At 34.7% G+C, this 19537-nt stretch overlaps 1 protein-coding gene across 1 annotated transcript in view; it reads left to right on the top strand.

Annotated features, from left to right (window-relative positions):
- Nucleotides 1-217: 217 nt before the first annotated feature.
- LOC114617987 overlaps nucleotides 218-19537 on the top strand; it is an 86713-nt gene continuing 67393 nt past the window's right edge. Inside the window, 9 exon segments of the mRNA XM_028763670.1 lie at nucleotides 218-360; nucleotides 2160-2309; nucleotides 4734-4775; nucleotides 5980-6061; nucleotides 9781-9858; nucleotides 11605-11668; nucleotides 16445-16624; nucleotides 18146-18321; nucleotides 18572-18733. Of these exon segments, the coding sequence (XP_028619503.1) occupies nucleotides 218-360; nucleotides 2160-2309; nucleotides 4734-4775; nucleotides 5980-6061; nucleotides 9781-9858; nucleotides 11605-11668; nucleotides 16445-16624; nucleotides 18146-18321; nucleotides 18572-18733 (1077 nt within the window).

Here is a 19537-nt window from a genome sequence, read left to right as displayed (position 1 = left end):
CATTATTTTTGAATTTCATACATATATTCCATATATTAACTGTTGTCATTATAAATGTTTCTATAATATTCCTCATATCTGCTCTTTCAACTGTATTTCCTGTGTTTTAATATCACGAACCCTTTAAAATTTAGTATGAACATTGGTCTTATAACTTACCCACTGAATGTTGTTCTGTCAGGTGGAGACCTGTAATGGGGTATATTATTTTTCCTATATGGAAAGCCTTGTGAAGGAAGACAGAGGAGACATGCATCGCTCCTTGCTGTGCCAAGGCCCTGTTGAAATCACCAGTGGCAACAAAAAGAATAAAAGACATCTATCCTTATTTAATGATGTCTTGGTTGTGTCTAGTAACTTGTAAGTATGTGCAATATGTGTTCCTTACAATGAGAGACTACACTTTATATGGCCTTTTTGTAAAAAGAAAATATGCTTTTTCACTTCTTTTTTTAAAAAGACTATATTTACTTGATTACTTCATGATACCAGCTTCTTTTCCTCTACCATGGTTGAGGTTCGGTGAACACTCCTCTACACGATTCTCAATTTTTTTTGACACAGGTTTTAGATACATTTTTATAACATGAATTATTTAGGGTGCTATTCTGCTATTTGAATCTGGGGAAAGTATTTCAACAACTCTAAACAGAGGCAGATGTGCAAGCACATATCAGTAATTCTAACATTGTTACATCTGACCTATGAGTATTGAAACTTTGAAGGATATGTGGACTATACAGTGAGACATGTTGTCAAAATAAAATATATAAAATATGAGAAGCAGGTGTCCTCTTGCTTGTTGCTTCCAGGTAGAAGCAAGAGTGATAATCCCTGATTAAGATCCTTTCATGCAAGTGGGAATACATGTAAGCCTCTGCACCTCATATTTTCCAAATTAGTACGAAGAGAGAAAAAGCAGCCACTGGCCCTAGTAATAGTAGCTACTAATCAGGGGAAACTGCAGGTACCAAGAAGTTCCTGGCTATGGTTATAGCCTTCATATTATTCTAGAAGGTATGAAGTTGGCACTGAAATTGTCGAGTAAATAATTTAAGGTTTGTTCTCATAAATTTGTAACTGCTTTGGGGAACGACATCAATAATAGAGTTTATTCAGTTTGAGGGGTACATGTATACTAACACCAAGTATTGGGTCTCTGTGGAAAAACATTGAAACAGAGGGCTATAAGCTATTGTAAACAGGCAGCTTTTGTGGAAATTTACCATCCTGAGTGGTCATAGACCTTATTGTAAATAGGTAGCCTTGGTGAATAATACCAACTTAGATAAGGACAAGTGAATCATAGGCAGAGTCATGTGACCTATCCCCTGTTCTGAAAAGATATCTGTACTTCTCCAGAACACCCACGCTCTGGTGTCATCCCCTTCACCACTTCCTGCCTTTTTGTGTTTATAACCCCTGTGTGAATAAGTAAAAATCATGATTTGATTTTAAAAAGTAGAATAATAATAATAAAAAAAGATTAATATTTCTTATGAACACTTTTGATCAGATCAGAGTGCTTGATAGAAAGACATATTTATAATTATTTGTTTAAATATTGGGGATAAATACTCATCTTTTTTGGATACGTGTATGAGATGTACTTTGTACATGTACTAGTGGAGCCATTGTAGTGACCTGACATGACTTCTTAGTGTACAGATAAGGACAATGGAAAATGAATTTGATTCAGTCAGACAACATGTTTGTATTAATTTTGGAAAGATTATTACAATTAATTAAGTAAAGTACAAAATTTTAACTAATATTTTTGGTATGGACATTATGGAAATAAAGCAAAATGATTATGAATTAACAAACTTAAGGGAAGAAATTCTAATGCATATAACTTTCTAAAAATGCCATACATCACAAACACACACACACACACACACACACACACACACACATATTCATAGTATAGTCATTCACCATCACAATATGTCTATTTGTGTGCATTGAGAAGCTTGTATCCAATACCTGTTTTTAACACAGGCTTTGATGAATTCTATCTATCATGGCTTGAACAGTGCCTGAGTGATAAAATTGAGGAGTACTCCTCTGCTCTAGGGCTTGAAGAACTGTGTATTTCTACAAGCAATTCAAACTACAATGCAAATCAAACTAACAGAGACACTTGATTCTCTTTCTAGGAATAAGAAGAAGTTTAAGATAAAATGTATCATCCCACTTAATTTCCTGTGGGTCATGGATGATGTGGACCTTGTCAGGAGAAATGAAAACTGTAGTTCAAAGACCCTTTTCCTGTTTTGGCCCACTGGAAATTTTGTGGCCACCTTTCGGTAAGACTTACAGTTGGATTTCTATTCACAAGATGATAGCTATAGAAAGTGTGGGGCAAAATAGTGTGTCATAATTTATAGGTTAAACCAATTAATCAGAATGTTTGCAAAATTAGAATTTATTTTAGTCCGTTTATATACAGGTTGCCGACTCTAATTTCCCCTTCTGTGATGACCCTTGTCTATAATTTCCACAACATGCATTTCACATATGAGTATATTCCTTAGTATTTTATCTGTGAGGTTCATTAGGCCTCCAAAAGATTCTTAGGGCAGAACACAGGTAAATTGTCTTCTATGTAGACATGAAGTCTTCTATGAAGAATGCTGATAAAAGAACTCACCATATCCTCCTCTTTCTTTCCCTCATAATCACACAAATTGATTTCTCTGAAATAATACTGTATAGTATAATTAAATTTGACCAATAACTCCAATATTTCTCATTTAATTTCTGTAAAACATAGTATGTAATTGAACAGAACTAAAAGTAGTTACTCGTTGAATGCTCAAGTATTTGAATGTCAGTGTAGCAGAGTTTGACTGTTGTCTAATGTTTAGTTGATGAGAATAACGATCAAGGGATAAGAGTCCATTGGATCTGCAGCTGTTAGACACATACACATTAATTTATTTGATATGATAATTGTCCAGACTCTTGTCCAGATAATTTTTTTCAGAAAGAGGAAACAATGTACACATTAGCTTATAGATAGAAAAACAAAACCTGATATAGGATTGTGAACATGGGGAAGAAAAATAGTGTATTGTGTAAGGGTTGCAGTTTGAATAAGAAAGACACGATCAACAAGATAATGTTGATGATTGTAAGACAGTTTAAATGTGTTTTCCTCAGTTATCATGCCCTTTTTTTCACTCTCAGCTCAATACCTCTGAATCTGCCTTCAACTTTGTTTATGCAGTCGCCTTAGTCCTAGCTCAGCACCCTAAATCTACCATTGGCATTATTCTGTTTCCAATATCCTGTCTGTAACCCCAGCCATGTTGAGAAAGCAGATAATGGCCTATCTGCCTCACATCTCCCATGATTGGTGAATCTTTCTCCCTCTTTAGCATAGTGAATCATTTTCTTTTCCTCATCCCCTTCATCTGCTAACCTTCCTGTGGTAAAATTAGAAGTCCTGCTGATTCTACATACCTCATTGGCCAGTAACAGTTTTATTGATCAATCAAGTACTATTGGGGAACAGGACCCTCAGTGTTTACATGAAGGTCCTGATCAAATCACTAGAACTACCCCCATTATGTCAACATGTGCCCATGTGGTTTCCTGCTATGTCACTTTTTATTTTAGTGATATTAGATGTGTTGTCTCTATATATGTGTTATTGTAGGATGAGGAGCACAGGCATCATCCACCCTTCTGATAAAAATGGTTGTAGGCAGAGTACACAGTGGGTAAGCATTTAATGGTAGAAACATGAATGTGCCAGACTTTGGTCAACAATCAGTCCACTGTTTCACATGAAATTACATAAAATTACAATATGAATATTCAGTTTGAGTGCTGGATGTTAGAATCATGACAAAAGGGAATAGAAAATTCTGATGATGAAATTACGTTACAGCATAGATAATATTTTCAGAAAGAGAAAACAATGTACACATTAGCTTACAGATAGAAAAACAAAACCTGATATAGGATTGTGAACATGGGGAAGAAAAATAGTACATTGGGTAAGGGTTGCAGTTTGGAAAGAAAAACACTGATCAACAAGATAATGTTGATGACTGTGTGAATGTGTGAAATATCAATGAGGTCTAACTCATTCAACATAAAAATCACAGTTATAAAGTATTAGCATAATTAATTCATCTGTAATCCATCTTTGAGTATTACATGCTACAGTTGAGTAATGGTGTGCTTATTATTAATTGTACCAGGAGAGTTAATGATATGACTTACAGAAATAAAGCACTAGTTTCTAGTATCCCCTGTCTTGTATGCCAATTCTGTAATTCACACGAGGGAATAAACAATATTTCTTTCTAAAAGGTGTTCTCCCTGGATTAAGTGTATTTTAACCAAATGCCATATACCTTACTTGCAGTTTAGTGTGAATAATGATACCTTTTATGTGAACCTGAACTCATGCTAAGAAGATGCTGTCTTAACTATCCTTTTATATATGAAACTAAAGCTAAGAGAAGTTGTTGGCACTGCCATAGTTACACTGCTCTTGGAAATAGTCAATCTAGACATTCCCAATTAGCTTCCACACTATTTTCGGCTTCCTGTGTTCCAGTGAAATATGTCATTGAGAAGGGCAGTTATGTGGGGAATACCATCTACCCCTGCACCCTCCTGATAGCCATTGGCTTATAATAATTTTTATGAGCAATAATCTTAAAAGTCTTAGCATTGTCAAGACTCTAATCCTGTTTTCACTTTTAATATTGCAGTTCGAAAGAACAGAAAGATCGGTGGTACTATTTTCTCAAAAGGTATTTTACTTGTGATTATACTTTAATTTTGTACTGATATGGGAATTGCAGTTTGTGCTTTATTACTTTCTTGAAAATATATTTGTTAGATTGTCTCTAAATTTGTTATTCATTAGATAATCACTGGATACTGCTTTAGATTCTCTTATCTATCACATTCAATATCTATTTCATTCAATTTTGGGAAAGTTCTGCATTCATTGTCTCCTCTTTATATTGGAGTAAACAGTACTCTTCAGTCTTACTTTAAAGTCCACTCTACAGATGTTACTCTACCGTGTCCATTCAAACCATCTGCTACTTCCTCCTTTGAGGTCAAGTAGAGTTTTGCCTTTTCCTTGTGTATTAGTCACAGAACTTAGTCTAGAGCCACAGGACCTGTCTCTCTATATTAAGAGAATTTACAATAATGACTTATGGTCTGTAGTTCAACCAAACCAACAATGGGCTGATTTGAATGGAAAATCAAAAAGTTTAGTAATTTCTCAGTCCAAGAACAATTACTAGTGGATATTCAGGCTACCATGAAGCTAGTTGATTTTACCTGATTTTCTGTATAAACAGTAATCCTGAAGAAGTAGATATCAACAGATGGTCTGGCAGTAAGTGCAAAGAGACAAAGCATGAGTCTTCCTTCTTCCAATGTTCTTATGTAGGCATCCTACAGAAGGTGTAGGAAAGATTAAATATGGAGTTAGATATGGAATTACATATGAATTAGATATGGAACTTACTTTGTTTCAGACTAACCTTTACTCAGAGATCTACTTCCCCCAATCTTTAGGGATTAATGGTGGGTGTGTTGTACCTTGTCTGGGCTTAAACTTTTCATGGCCACTATGCCTCAAGATCTTCATGTCAAGGTCCAAGTCAGAAGTCTGTGTCTTCCAGGCTCAAGATCTGGATCACAGGTGCCCCTTCCAGTTCAGGACTGTAGATGATTCCAGATGTAATCAGGTTGACTACAACCTTGCAAAAACAAGTTCTGGCTGTGCTTCCTAGGTCAATGTGCTATTGCTTGATGATGGTTTTGGTTCTGAAAAATTTTTAAGTATTCCCCAATCCTAGAACGCATATTGCTAAGCTGATTGTCTGCTATTTAACACTAAGATGGTACTTATAAAATATTAACAGTGATTATCTTAAAGTAAGCTCCTAGCAAATTCATTTTTCTATATTGTGTGTTTTTATTGTTTTTTGGCAGATGCGTTAAAGAAGCCAGAAATGATATCAAGAAAAACTTCTCACTGGAGATATTCACTGAGGACATTCTAAACTGTGACAGTGTATGGGAATATAAAACCAAAACCTATATTTCAAGTTCATGACTAGCAGTGACACGGGCGATTTATAGAATAATGGTCATAAGAAGGGGTGGAGGGCAGAGATGAGAGGAGAGATTGAAAGAATTTACAAATATGGAAAAGCTGTATGTGTATGGCATGCACACACGTGTCTGTTACACGTGAGATATAGAAAGCAATATGAAGCACTATTGAGCCACATGCTAAAGCAACAAAAAAGAGGACATATTTTTTTAAATGACTGAAAATTATGTATTGTGGTTTCAAGAGCTCTCATTGCTAAGTCAAGTATTATTATTATTATTATTATTATTATTATCAAAGTGTTTTTTCCCTGAGTTCTTATATCTCATATATTAACTTACATATTTTTCAACTATTATTTATTTTAAAATATTTGTGTCTAAACAAAAACAGTTATTATATACGATAATCTTAAGCAAATCTTAAACAAAGCAAAATATCAAGAATTAATTTTCTCTACACAACCACATATTTCATAGCATTTTATCTTTTTAAATCTGTCCTCTGCTCTTTCAGTGTGTCTCTTACCAGGCATTCTCACTCTGACTTTGGAAGGCCAACTACATAATCATGGCTCTTTGTCCTGGAATTTATTTGAGTGTAGGCATAGGGATATCTTTTCATGTAATATCTGTTTACAAATCATTCTTATTAACTTACCATTGGTGTGTGTGTGTGTGTGTGTTTATGTGTCTGTGTTCATGTGTGTAAAGTGCTTAGGATAAACCTCATGTTTTTTCACATACTTCATACTAGTTTTATCATTGAGGTACACACATAGCTATTAAATAATTGTCTATTTTTCTGATATTTATATTATTGCCCCATTTTCACTATTCAGTTTAGAGCTGATCAGGAATTATCGTGCAGAACCTTGAAGCCCTTTCCTGCTGTAAGCAGAATAGTATGTGGCTCAGAGAATCACCGTGTCTGTGATTTTTGTAAAAGCTAATGCATATCAAATGTACTTAGAGTCAATATTCTAACATGTCACTGTTGAAATTGCACTAAACTTAGCAAGGAGTGTACAATGATCATCAAGCAATTTGATCTTCATACTATCAAGTTCACACAAAACAGTAATGAAAGAGAAAATTGTAATATAAAAGTAATTTCTAACCAGTGACATAAACTAGGAGAACACTCACTAGTTGGGTTGAACCAGATCTGTCCTCAGGAGAGAGAAGTTAAGAGCAGATAGTCCTATAAGGAAGTCTTCTCTTCCTTCTGCTGCTTGATTTCAGCTATGGCAAATGCTCAGGATTGTACATGTGTTATTTCCCTGATGTCTTTCAACGCCATTGTGACTTAGATCCAATTTCTGAAAGGAAAAATTTTTCCTGATTTTCACACAGAACTCTAGTGCTTTCCTATTTTATCTTTCCATTATTATTGAAAATCATTATAGTTCAAAAGATTGGTAATAGATTCTTTTTAAGTTTTCTTTATGTGATGATATGTTTATTTCCCTTTTGTCCCTGAAGAGATGATTTTAGAACATAAAACATTCTTCTAATTTACATAAAAGTATACTCTATTTCCTTTCATTCTCAATGTTCTCTAGTGAGTATTCAGCAATGATTCTTCATATATTTGTCAATTTTTTGCTGGTTTTCTTTGATTTTTATGGTTACAGTTTGGCTTTTAGGCTTAAGGGTTATTTGAATCATCCATGTATTTCATTACACTTATAATAAATCTTTATTTTTTTCCTAAGGATTAATTAGGAAAATGTTTTTGCTATTCCTACTTAAGGATTTCTTTTTCACTGAATTTTTCCTTTTATCCTCATTATTGGATTCAAAGTTGATCCCTCAGTCTCTCTTTATATTTTAAAATATATGGATCCAGATTATTTTAGAGTCATTTTTATTTGACAGTTTCATATAAGTATATAAACCTACTGGCAAATGACCTGCATGAATCACAAGATATCCCCAAACCTCTCCCTAAGTTATGCATGTCTTCTCCTACTTTTGACTTCAAATACAAATACATAAAATACTGTCCTTCATACTTAATATTGTAGAGGTAAAAATTACATGTACTATCTTCAGGAGTCAATGCCTGTGCCATGACTGAAGGACAGCATTTTCCTACATGCCTTAAATGCCTTTATGTAATCTGTTTTGAAATTCATATCTTGTTAGTAATAGCAACAACTCATTGTTTCACATTTAGTTGATTAATATGTGATTTCAAAATTTACAGGGATTTTATTTCTATCTTATGGTATTATTTTCTTTTCTACATTAAACATATTAATATGTATTATAGAACTATTATGAAAAACCGATTCTTCCTCGTAGTGGGAACATGTGATCTATTATAAGGTTGATATTCTCTGCTGAGAATTGCTGACATATTCCTGGTTCAAGTAACCTGGCATGTTACTATAGGGTCTTGGATGAATCATCACCAAAACACACAAACACTCACAGACACATAATCACACATATAAATGCATGTACACACGTACATATACACACTCGTGCACACAAAAAAACATGTATGCACACACATGCATGTACACACACAGATGCATGCACAAGCATACACACACACACACACACACACATGCATGCACAGGCACACATACACCCAATTGTTTTCAGAGTAATAGGTTATGCCAACTGGTTAGAAGACAATAAATAAAAGCTGTGAATCAGATGGCTTATTAAGCGGTTTTCTATTTTCATGGTTCAAGGTTGTTTTAGGATAGTGAGGGGGCAGTTGTGCTACGTTCTTATTTAAGAGATTGTTTCCTAGAAACATAGAATGCTTATTTCAGATAGCTGATACTAAAGAAACAATCTTCATAAACATATTACTATAGGCTCACTGTCATACACTATGGTAATGTATTAGAATTTCCATATATCAGTGGTATCTTCTCAGATTCCTATCATTTGATTTCATGCTATTTTCTTCTTGCTGTATTCCTAAGTCTCTGGGAGAGATTCTAAATATGAGATGCAGTAGAGAGCTAATAATGCAAGCATCTTGATTGTTCTTGGGAGTATTAAGTGATGGATAATTCTAAAATACTTATTTTGTGTTACTAGTTCTATCACCATTATGTATTTCAGTGTTGTAGATCTGAATATCATCTAACTACGATATCATCTATACAGAAAGCTTGATATGGAGAGAGTTCTCACTCATCTTTTGCTCATTTTGTTTTTAAATTTTCTCTTGTTTCTGTTTGTTTTTTCTTTTCTTTCCCTTTTAAAACTGAAGGTGCTATTTATCCTGATTTTCTTAGAACTGTGCATATGCTGTGAATGAAAGTAAGGGTATAAAATGATGGAAGTCTAGGTGAGGAGGAAGCAATTTGATGTGCTCTTTGATTACCACCCTCCTTGTCTGTCTGCTTCAGATAAAAGAAAAATCAGGATGCTGAGCTCCTGTACACATGGCTACTAAGTTTTCCTTTATCATACACTACCTGTTACAGTTATGTTTGTATTCCAAGTACCCACATAGTTAATTTTGTGATAAATATGGTAGAATGACAGTCTTCCAGATTTATCTCAAGGGAAGAAAACAAGATGTTTATTCTATACTAACGTTTCCATTTTAGACTGTACGTTATAAGTAATGGTTAGCCAATAGCTAATTTTGTAATCACTAGCTTCAAAGTTACTTCATACCATTCTTCTCTGTATTTTCCATAGCCTTTATGTGTATCAGCAACAACCATTGATACAGTGAATGATGTAATTGAGAAGGTACTGCCAATGATAAGAATGCCTGTAAGTTATTTTCAAGTTACTTTGAGTTAAAATCGAATTTTGTTTTTGTGGTCCATGTTTGTGCAAGTATGTATACATATAAATAATACAGGTGATATTTAATTATGATAAATTTACAATCATAACTTACTATCTACTCCCTTTGGAACTAAAGGCATCTGAGTTATAATAATCACCTTAAGAGGGACTTTTTTCTTGAATTTCTTGTCTGCGTTTCCATAGAAATGTAATTCATAGTTAAGTTGTATTGAGCTATATTTTACTATCACTAGACAATAAATATACATTGTAATAAAGTGAAATTAATTATTCATATGTACACACCTGATTTAAAGGTTGCCTGCCAATTATACAGGGAACAAGATTTATCCTTCCTTCCTTCCTACCTTCCTTCCTTCCTTCCTTCCTTCCTTCCTTCCTTCCTTTCTTTATTTCTTTATTTATTTCTCTTCATTAAAATTTTATTACACTTCCTTTATGGGATATAACTTCTCTCCTGACCAATTCCTTCTCATTTTCATTTTCCTGTGTGTGAAGATGTAAGCATGCATGTTCTGGTGTGTTGTTGTTGTTGATTTTAATCTTTAATAAATATGTTTGTATATTTATTTCTCTGTTCTTTCTGTTTTTAAACATCTTTGTATATTTGATATTTCTGTTTTAAAATGTGCATGTGTAAGTCTTCGTAATTCTCTCCCTCTCTATTTTTCTGTGTGTGTGTGTGTGTGTTTGTACATGCATGTGTATGTGTTTTGTGTAGGTATGTGTATTTTGTATATGTGTTTTCTGCATATGTGTATTTTCCTCTCTATCACTTCCTGCAAGTTTGTATGATGACTCTCTGAATTTCAGTCTGTTTCATTGTCTCTATCTCTCTATCTCTCTCTGTCTGTCTTACTCTTTCTTCTCTTTGTATGTTTGGTGTGTGGAGTTATGAGTGTCTGCCTGTGTGGAATTTTGTCCCCTAGTGTAATACTTAAGAACTCTATGGAACAATTCCTTGGTTTAAATCGTGAATCAACACGGGAGTACAATAAATGATAACTCCAGTTAGAGAATATTATCAACTTAATCACTACTGGATGTTGCTAACAATTTCAACAGAATTTCCTATTTATATGATTTTTTTTCATATCCAAAACTCTGTATGCCATAATTATGTTATGGAACTTCTTTTCAGTATGTGACCAATTTTCCTGGTTAGACACATCTTCATCCCTTCCACAGACTAGCTATCTCTGAATTAAAGCCAGTGGTTGTGTGTATTCCTAGGCACCCTCAAATCCTCTCTGTTTTTGTCTATTTTTCTCATGTTGCCGAAGTAACCATAGCTTTCAAATATTTTTTATCATGTAATCATAATCACTGTGAGTATATGACTCTGTGGGTATTAAGTTGTGTGCTCTTGTAAAATTAAAGTTCAGTATTCCACTGACAGACTGCAGAGATCTATGTGAGTCATTTTGTAATAATATTGACTTTGTTACTCTTGATGGCTGAGTGCAATTTCTTATTCTACTGTGGATCAATAGACCAAGGTACTCTCAGAGAGGAAATGCAAGCACCCAAGGGTTTTCTCCTGAAATCAGTCCTGATGTCTCAAACCTGTGGTCAGAAAACATACCATTAATACTGGTATAATCTCCCTGGTAGAGAGCTGGAAATTGTAAATAAAGAATATCACTAGATATTTTTAAAATTGTTCTATCATATTATTTATGGTGATTTGTTCTTTTCTGCTCCTAGAACATTGAAAATTACCAACTATGGTTCTGTCCTGGCCATGAGGAAGCTCCAAGAGCACTCCAAGGTAAGTAACAGGGAAATCTAAGGAAGGACTAGCTGAGTTCCATGCTCTAAGCCTGAAATCTCAATGTTTTTATTATTCAATCATATATATATATATATATATATATATATATATATATATATAAGCAAAATAACAGTATTTCATTCATTAAATTCATATATAATAACTTTAGCCTTTAGTCACATGAAAACATGTCATTATTGAAAGATTCTGAGGTTTGTCAAAAAATAACTAAAACTTCTGAGTTTTCCACTTGGGAAATATAATGTTGCTAAAAAAATCTAAACAAACTCTGGTTATAATATTTATGAAGAAAATAACTGAAAAAATTAGTTGCTGTCATTACAAAAAATCCTACTAGGAGTCGAAATGTTTCAGTGATTCCCAACACACATGTGATAGCTCGTCACCATTCATAATTCCAGTTTCATAGAATTAAATTCCCTGGTCTGTCCTGCATAGGCATCAGGCTCAGTATGGTACAAAGATATACATCAGAGCAAAACAGTTATAAACCAAAATAAGTATAAATAAGTCTAAAATTAAAACAAAAACACATTCAAAGAGCAATTCTCTGTCTTAAAGGAAACTGGTGTCATAAGACTTCTTTTGTTTTGCATGTGTGGGAAGATATCCCATGAGCAGAAAGAAATTCGACAACTTTAAAAAATTTTCTGTTCATTCCAAACTATGTAGATTCTGTTTCATAGTGAAAATTGTAAATGTATATGTATCATGTCAGTAGGAAAAGCAAATCAAGACTTTAATTATATTGGTGATTCATCAGAAATGGACAAAATAAGGTTTCAAACACCTAGAAAACCATATCCAAAACACAGTCATACTCTCTAACATTTCTTTAGAGAAGAAATGACTTAATACATGGAAGAACATATCAAGCACCTGGATTTACTTCCAAATTTCTCTATGTATTTCTAGTGCAGAGTCAGTTTGTCAGAACAGTCTAAAAATTGTGTTGTGAGAAAAGAATTATTCTTACTGCTTCTGAGAAATCTTGACACATACAAACCAGAAAAAATTCTTCTGACCAAAGTTTCCTTAAAGACACCGAATTGTCCTTTGAGTGTGTTTTCGTGTCCTCCCTTGGTGTAGCAGACAAGAGAGAGTTTATAATTCAATGATTGTTGTTCATATGCCTCTATGGAGAAACATGTTTTTTTACTCAGCTTTGTTTTTGGTTTTTTTTTTTTTTTTTGCACTTTCCTTTGTGAATCTTCTCCTTTTTTTTAAATTGGATATTTTAGTTTTTTTACAATACAGATGTCATACTCTTTTTCCATTTCCCCTCCCTAGAAGCCCCTATCCCATCCCCCTCCTCCTTTATGCTTTCATACCATTTTGATTACATGCATGTGTTAAGTTTAGTTCTAGGATGATGGTCTAGCAATTCAATAGATGCAAATAGTCAAGAACAGGCAAGATAATAAACACAAATAGTCAAAGAAAAAGCAAGGCGTTAAACTCACTTATGAGCACAGCCCTGTGATTGAGCACTGTTTCTAAGAGCTTCAGGATGACCAAAGTATCTGAGCCTACTTCCCTGTCCTAGGCCAAGTTCATTTTCATGTCTGAAGCCTATTTCTTTGTTTTAGCCTAAAATTTAGATTCCTGTCTAAAATTGTTTCTTTGTTCTAGCTTAATATTGACATGGCTAATATAATTACTTATAGAGTGGTAGCCTATAAACCATATATATATATGGTAAATTTCTTATGATTTCAAAATCTTATTAATATCTAGACTATAACAGGCAGGTCTTAATACTGTCAATGTAGAACACAGCAAATGTCTGTCATACAAAGTGCTCTGATGGGTCTATATGAAGTGATCAATTGAAATTTTTCTCCTCGATTTTAGTTTTCAGCATACACATCCTTTCTTTATCATAATATTCTTGTAAATCTCCTAATCCTTAGAGTGTTCAGTCTACATTGTCCAGAAGAAGAATGAGACATAAAATGTAGCAGTGCATGTTAAATCCCACTAGAAGGTTTCCTCATATTCTTTATTATTAGTTTCAAACCATATTCTTTTTTAGTGGATATTTTATTTACATTTCAGATGTTATCCCCTTACCTCATTTCCCCCTCCTGCCCATGAACCCCCATCCCATCCCACCTCCTCCTGCTTCTATGAGGATGTGCCCCTACCTACACCCCAATTCCCACCTCCCCACCATCGAATTCCCCCATAAGTTGGGACCAACAAGGCCATCCTCCCCTAAATATACAGCTGGTGCCATGAGTTCCTCCAATTGTGCTCTCAGGCTGGTGGTTTAGACTCTGGGAGCTCTGGTATGTTGGTATTGTACTCCTCACAGGGCTGCAAACCTGTTCAGCTCCTTCAGTCTTCTTTCTGACTCCTCCATTGGGAACCACTTGATCAGTTCAATGGTTAGCTGTGAACATCCACCTCTGAATATGTCAGACTCTCGCAGACCTCTAAGGAGAAAACTATATCAAGCTCCTGTCAGCATGCACTTCCTGACATTGTCTACCTTTGGTGACTGCACATGGGATGGATACCTAGGTGGAATGGTCTCATACTTTGTCTCTATATTTGCTCCATTGAGTATTTTGTTACTTCTAAGAAGCAATGAAGCACCCCCACTTTGTCTTTCTTCTTCATGATCTTCATGTGGTCTGTGAGTTGAATCTTGGGAATTTCAAGCTTTTAGGCTAATATCCAATTATTCGTGAGTGAATACCATGTGTGTTCTTCTGTGATTGAGTTACCTCACTCAGGATGTTTCTCTAGTTCCATCAATTTACCTAAGAATTTCTTGAATTCATTCTTTTTAATAGCTGATTAATACTCCATTGTGTGAATGCACCACATTTTTTTTGTATGAATTCTTCTGTTGAAAGACAACTGGATTTTCCATCTTCTGGCTATTATAAATAAGGCTGCTATGAACATATTGGAGCATATGTCCTTGTTATATGTTGGACCATCTTCTGGTATATGCCCACGAGTGGTATAGCTGGGTCCTCAGGTAATGCTACGTCCAATTTTCTGAGGAACCACCAGACTAAATTTCCAAAAGTGGTTGCACCATTTTGCAATCCCAACAACATGGAGGAGTTTTCCTCTGTCTCCACATCCTTGCCAGCATCTACTTTTACTTGTGTTTTTGATCTTAGCCATTCTGACTGGTGTGAGATGGAATCTCAGGGTTGTTTTGATTTGCATTTCCCTGAGGACTAAGGATGCAAAACATTTTTTTAGGTGCTTCTTGACCATCTGAGTTTCCTCAGTTGAGAATTCTTTGTTTGGCTCCATAGCCCATTTTATCTAGGGTTATTTGGTTGCCTGGAGTCTAATTTCTTGAGTTATTTGAATATATTGGATATATATTGGATAGCCTCTATCAGATGTGGGATTCATAAAGATCTTTTCCCAATCTGTTGGTTGCCATTTTGTCTTATTGACAATGTCCTTTGCCTTACAGAAACTTTGCAAATTTATGAAGTCCCATTTGTCAATTCTTGATCTTAGAGCATAAGCCATTGGTGTTCTGTTTATGAACTTTTCCCCTGTGACCAAGTATTCAAGGTTCTTTCCCACCTTCTCTTCTATTAGTTTGAGTGTATCTGCTTTTATGTAAAGGTCATTTATCCACTTGGAGTTGAGCTTTCTACAAGGAGATAAGAATGGATCGATGTGCATTCTTCTGCATGTTTTCCTCCAGTTGAACCAGCACCATTTGTTGAAAATGTTGTCCTTTTTCCACTGGACAGTTTTGGCTCCTTTGTCAAAGATCAAGTGAACACAGGTGTGTGGGTTCATTTCTGGGTCTTCAATGTTATTTCATTGACTTTCTTGCCTGTCTCTGTACCAATACCATGCAGTTTTTATCACTATTGCTCTGTAATACAGCTTGAGATCAGGGATGGTGATTCTTCTCTAATTAAAAGAACTATATATATAAATGAACTATATATAAAAGTTCTATATATAAAAGGACTATAAAGTTCTTTTATAGTTGAGAATAGTTTTTGCTATCCTGGGTTTTTATTCCAAATGAACATGAGAATTTTCTTTTCTAACTCTGTAAACAATTGAGTTGGGATTTTTAGGGATTGCATTGCATCAGTAGATTGCTTTAGGCAATATGGTCATTTTTACAATATCAATTCTGCCAATCCATGAACATGGTAGATCTATCTTCTGAGATCTTATTTAATTTCTTTCTTCAGAGACTTGAAGTTCTTGTCATAGAGGTCTTTCACATGCTTAGTTAGATTCACACCAAGGTATTTTGTATTATTTGTGACTATTATGAAGGCTGTCATTTCCCTTATTTCTTTCGCAGTCTATTTATCTTTCCAGAAGAGGAAGGCTACTGATTTGTGTGAGTTGATTTTATAACCAGCCCCTTTGCTGAAATTCTTTATCGGGTTTAGGAGTTCTCTGTTGGAAATTTTGGAGACACTTAAGTATACTATCATATTACCTGCAAATATTTTGACTTATTTCTTTCCTATTTGTATCCCTTTGCCTACTTTTTGTTGTCTAATTGCTCTAGTTAGGACTTCCAGTACTATATTGAATAGGTAGGGGGAGAGTGGGAAGGCATGATAGTCCCTGATCTTAATGAGATTGCGTCAAGGTTCCATTTAGTTTGATGTTGGCTACTGGTTTACTGTATATTGCTTGTACTATAATTAGGTATTGGCCTTGAATTCCTGATCTTTCCAAGATGTTTACTCATTATTATTGGTTTTAAATCATATTCTTATTTTCTTCTTATAGGCTATGAGTATCTACATGATATTATGATGACCAACCTTCAAAAAAACTTCAGTAGGTCAAACTCAAGAATTTTCACTGCTTTCCCCCCCTTGCCTGGGCTGCTTATGAATGACCTATACTCGGATTCACAGGGAAAATTCATCTTAAAGCCCATTGACTCAGCGAAAATCCAGCAGCCAAGTGAGTCCTACATTTTCCTTCAAATACCATCTCAGTTCCTTTTTGATTTGGCATATAATATCAATTCATGTGTTCATTATTTTTTTCTTGAGAGAGGAGCAGTATAGAAAACAAACCAAAAGGAAAATAATGTGCCCTAGGTCCTGCTTGAGATCTCTATATTGTGATAGCAAGCTTGATTATAGGAAGAACATTCCAATTTTTCTAGACAGATAGTTGACATAACCTGCTATGTCAAGACACCACTATATGCACGTGTGTGTGTGTGTGTGTGTGTGTGTGTGTGTGTGTGTGCGTGCACACACACACAAATTTTGTAAGACTATGATTTCAGAAGGTTTCATGATCAAAGCAGAAAATGATCTTCGAACTTCACTTAAACTATTGTATTGCAAGAGACATAGAAAATTTATATGTATGGAATTGAAGATAATCTGTTTCAGACTAGAGTGAAAGTAATCTTAGTCTCCTAGCTCAGACCCTACTCTCAGTTGTATTCACTCAAAAAGCATATTTTTGTGTGTTCTTTACACCTGTGACTGGATTTCAAATAGAGCTCATACTTAGGTTTTGGGACTTTTGAAAATATTCAAAGTAATTTTTTCAATAACAGCATAATTTCATTATTTTCTCCTTTACTCCCATATAATGTGTATACTTTTTATTGCATTCAATCTATTGTATTTCTAACAATTTATTTATATATGCATTTATAGTCTATATTTATACATGCACTTGAATTCACATGGATGTTAACAAATACACACAAACATACACACACAAACTTATGCATCATATTCAGTCTGTTTCATATTACTTGTGTTATCAGGCCTGTCTATTTTGTTTTAGACAAATAGCCAGTATGCTCTACACTGAGAAAGACTTTTTATTTTATATTTTTTATGTTACTCCTAGTTTACATTTAATACTTTTGTTTTAAGTAGCATATGTAAGATGTCATTATGGTCCAGTTTATGACAAGAAGACTTAGAAGAGAAAAATAAACTTTGATCTCAGCTTTGAACACACACTGCTGGAACCAGGGTCTACTGTTCAACAAAATAGTCATGTATATGTTCTCATGAAGGAGACATACTGATGAAGAGAGAAATTTAACAATGGTTCTTCTAAATGCTCAACAAGGAAACTCAGGATAACATTTGAAGACAATAGAAAACTGACTGATGTGAATAAAAGGGAGGGTGGATATGAAAACAGATATGACTACTGAAGCAATTGCCTGTACATAGTTCAGGAAAAATGTTCAATTAGGTATCATGTATCTTATGATGAAATTTGACTTAGACCGCATTATTTTGTGAGAATTCCCAATGGCTCATGTCTTAGAGAACACTAGATAATGTCTTAGAGACATCATTAAGATTAATAACAGTGTAGAGTATATGGAATAAGAATACATCGGCCCTACAGGATGACTACTCCATTACAATGGGGTCATTATGCAATAGAAATTTGGTTTTCTAAAAGAGATTCCAGGTAATGATCTCCTCTCCTCCTTAGATGCAATGGAAAGACATGATAAGAAACAACCTCATAAAACATCATGTTTCCATGGGAGCTCTGTGCCCCAACAAGACCAAGTGTGCACTGTCCCAAGAGTGGATAAGAGTGGAAAACTCTTTGGAAAAGAGCTGAGTGCCATTTGTCAAGCTGGCAAAATGCCTACAGCAATTCTGGTATGTCTAATATGGTTCAGCTTTGGCTCTCCTAAGAAAAATCTAATAAAAATTACTTGTGGCCTAACCTTTCATTGTTAATACTATGGTAGGATGTGTACAACAAAAGATTGAGGCACATAATCTGAGGTCCTCTTTGTTCATGACAGCCAGTGCTCTGCACCTGTGCACACCATTGGTCTGATTCTCATAGCAAATAGTGCTCTCTACTGCCTGAACTGTGACAGTTATTTCTGTTTCTTCCTCTCAGGACATCCTGTCCCTCATAAATGAAAAAGGGCCCACGACAGAGGGAATATTTAACATATCTCCCAATGGGCTAACATGCAAAACTTTAAAGAAAAAGATGGATTCTGGGGAAGAGGTGGATATAAAGCATCAATCAGTACATGTGGTTGCGTGGATCCTAAAGGTAGGGAAAGTCCTAGCATCATGTCCCCTCAGGATTCCTCTGAGTCTACATGAGTAGTTTCCTTCATCATGCATTCCCATGAGTGATAATAGATATGTGTGAGAGATATCAGGTAGCTCAAAGGTTCCTCTGCTATTCACAATATAAGGAATAGCAATTCAAACAAAAGTCTAGTCAGAATGAGCAGAAATGTAACTAAGTACATTTCATTTGATTTTTTTTCCATGCGGTCATGTGGAGTGTCACTTCAAACATGCAAACAAGTTTCAACTGGTACGCATGCCTAAGAAGACCCATTTGAATACCAGAGTTCTTCAGTCTCTGTCATTCTCTCCTTTTTTACTGAGAGGCAGGTTTTTCTTCCTCAGTATAGAGTATGTGATTCCTTCATGTATCCCTTTACTCCATATACCAAGTAGGCTCTCATGATCTGCTTGTCTCCATCTCATGAAATATTGGTACCCAAATGCAGGTCCTCATAGCTAAGAAACAGGTATTCTTAATCACTCTGCCATACCGTTAGCACAATAAAATTATATTTTCAATTTTATTATTAAAATTAAAGTCGATTATATCATTTCACTCCTACCTTTTTCTTGTTCTAAATTTGTTTCCCCTCAACCTCAGTTCTGCTAAAATACATGGCCTATTTTCATTTAGTATTATTTCTTTATACACAAAAATGAGTCCATAAATATGTTCAAACGACCTGAAAAGTCCATTATCCTTTTTGTATATGGACTATTTCTGAGCTCCCAAACTGTGATTGGCTTCGATTTTTAGGGGGATCCCTTTGGGAAACAC

The sequence above is a fragment of the Grammomys surdaster genome, unplaced genomic scaffold, assembly GCF_004785775.1.
Source record: "Grammomys surdaster isolate TR1022 unplaced genomic scaffold, NIH_TR_1.0 139, whole genome shotgun sequence".
In the NCBI taxonomy this organism is placed as follows: Eukaryota; Metazoa; Chordata; class Mammalia; order Rodentia; family Muridae; genus Grammomys; species Grammomys surdaster.
This window is presented reverse-complemented; position numbering and strand designations above follow the sequence as displayed.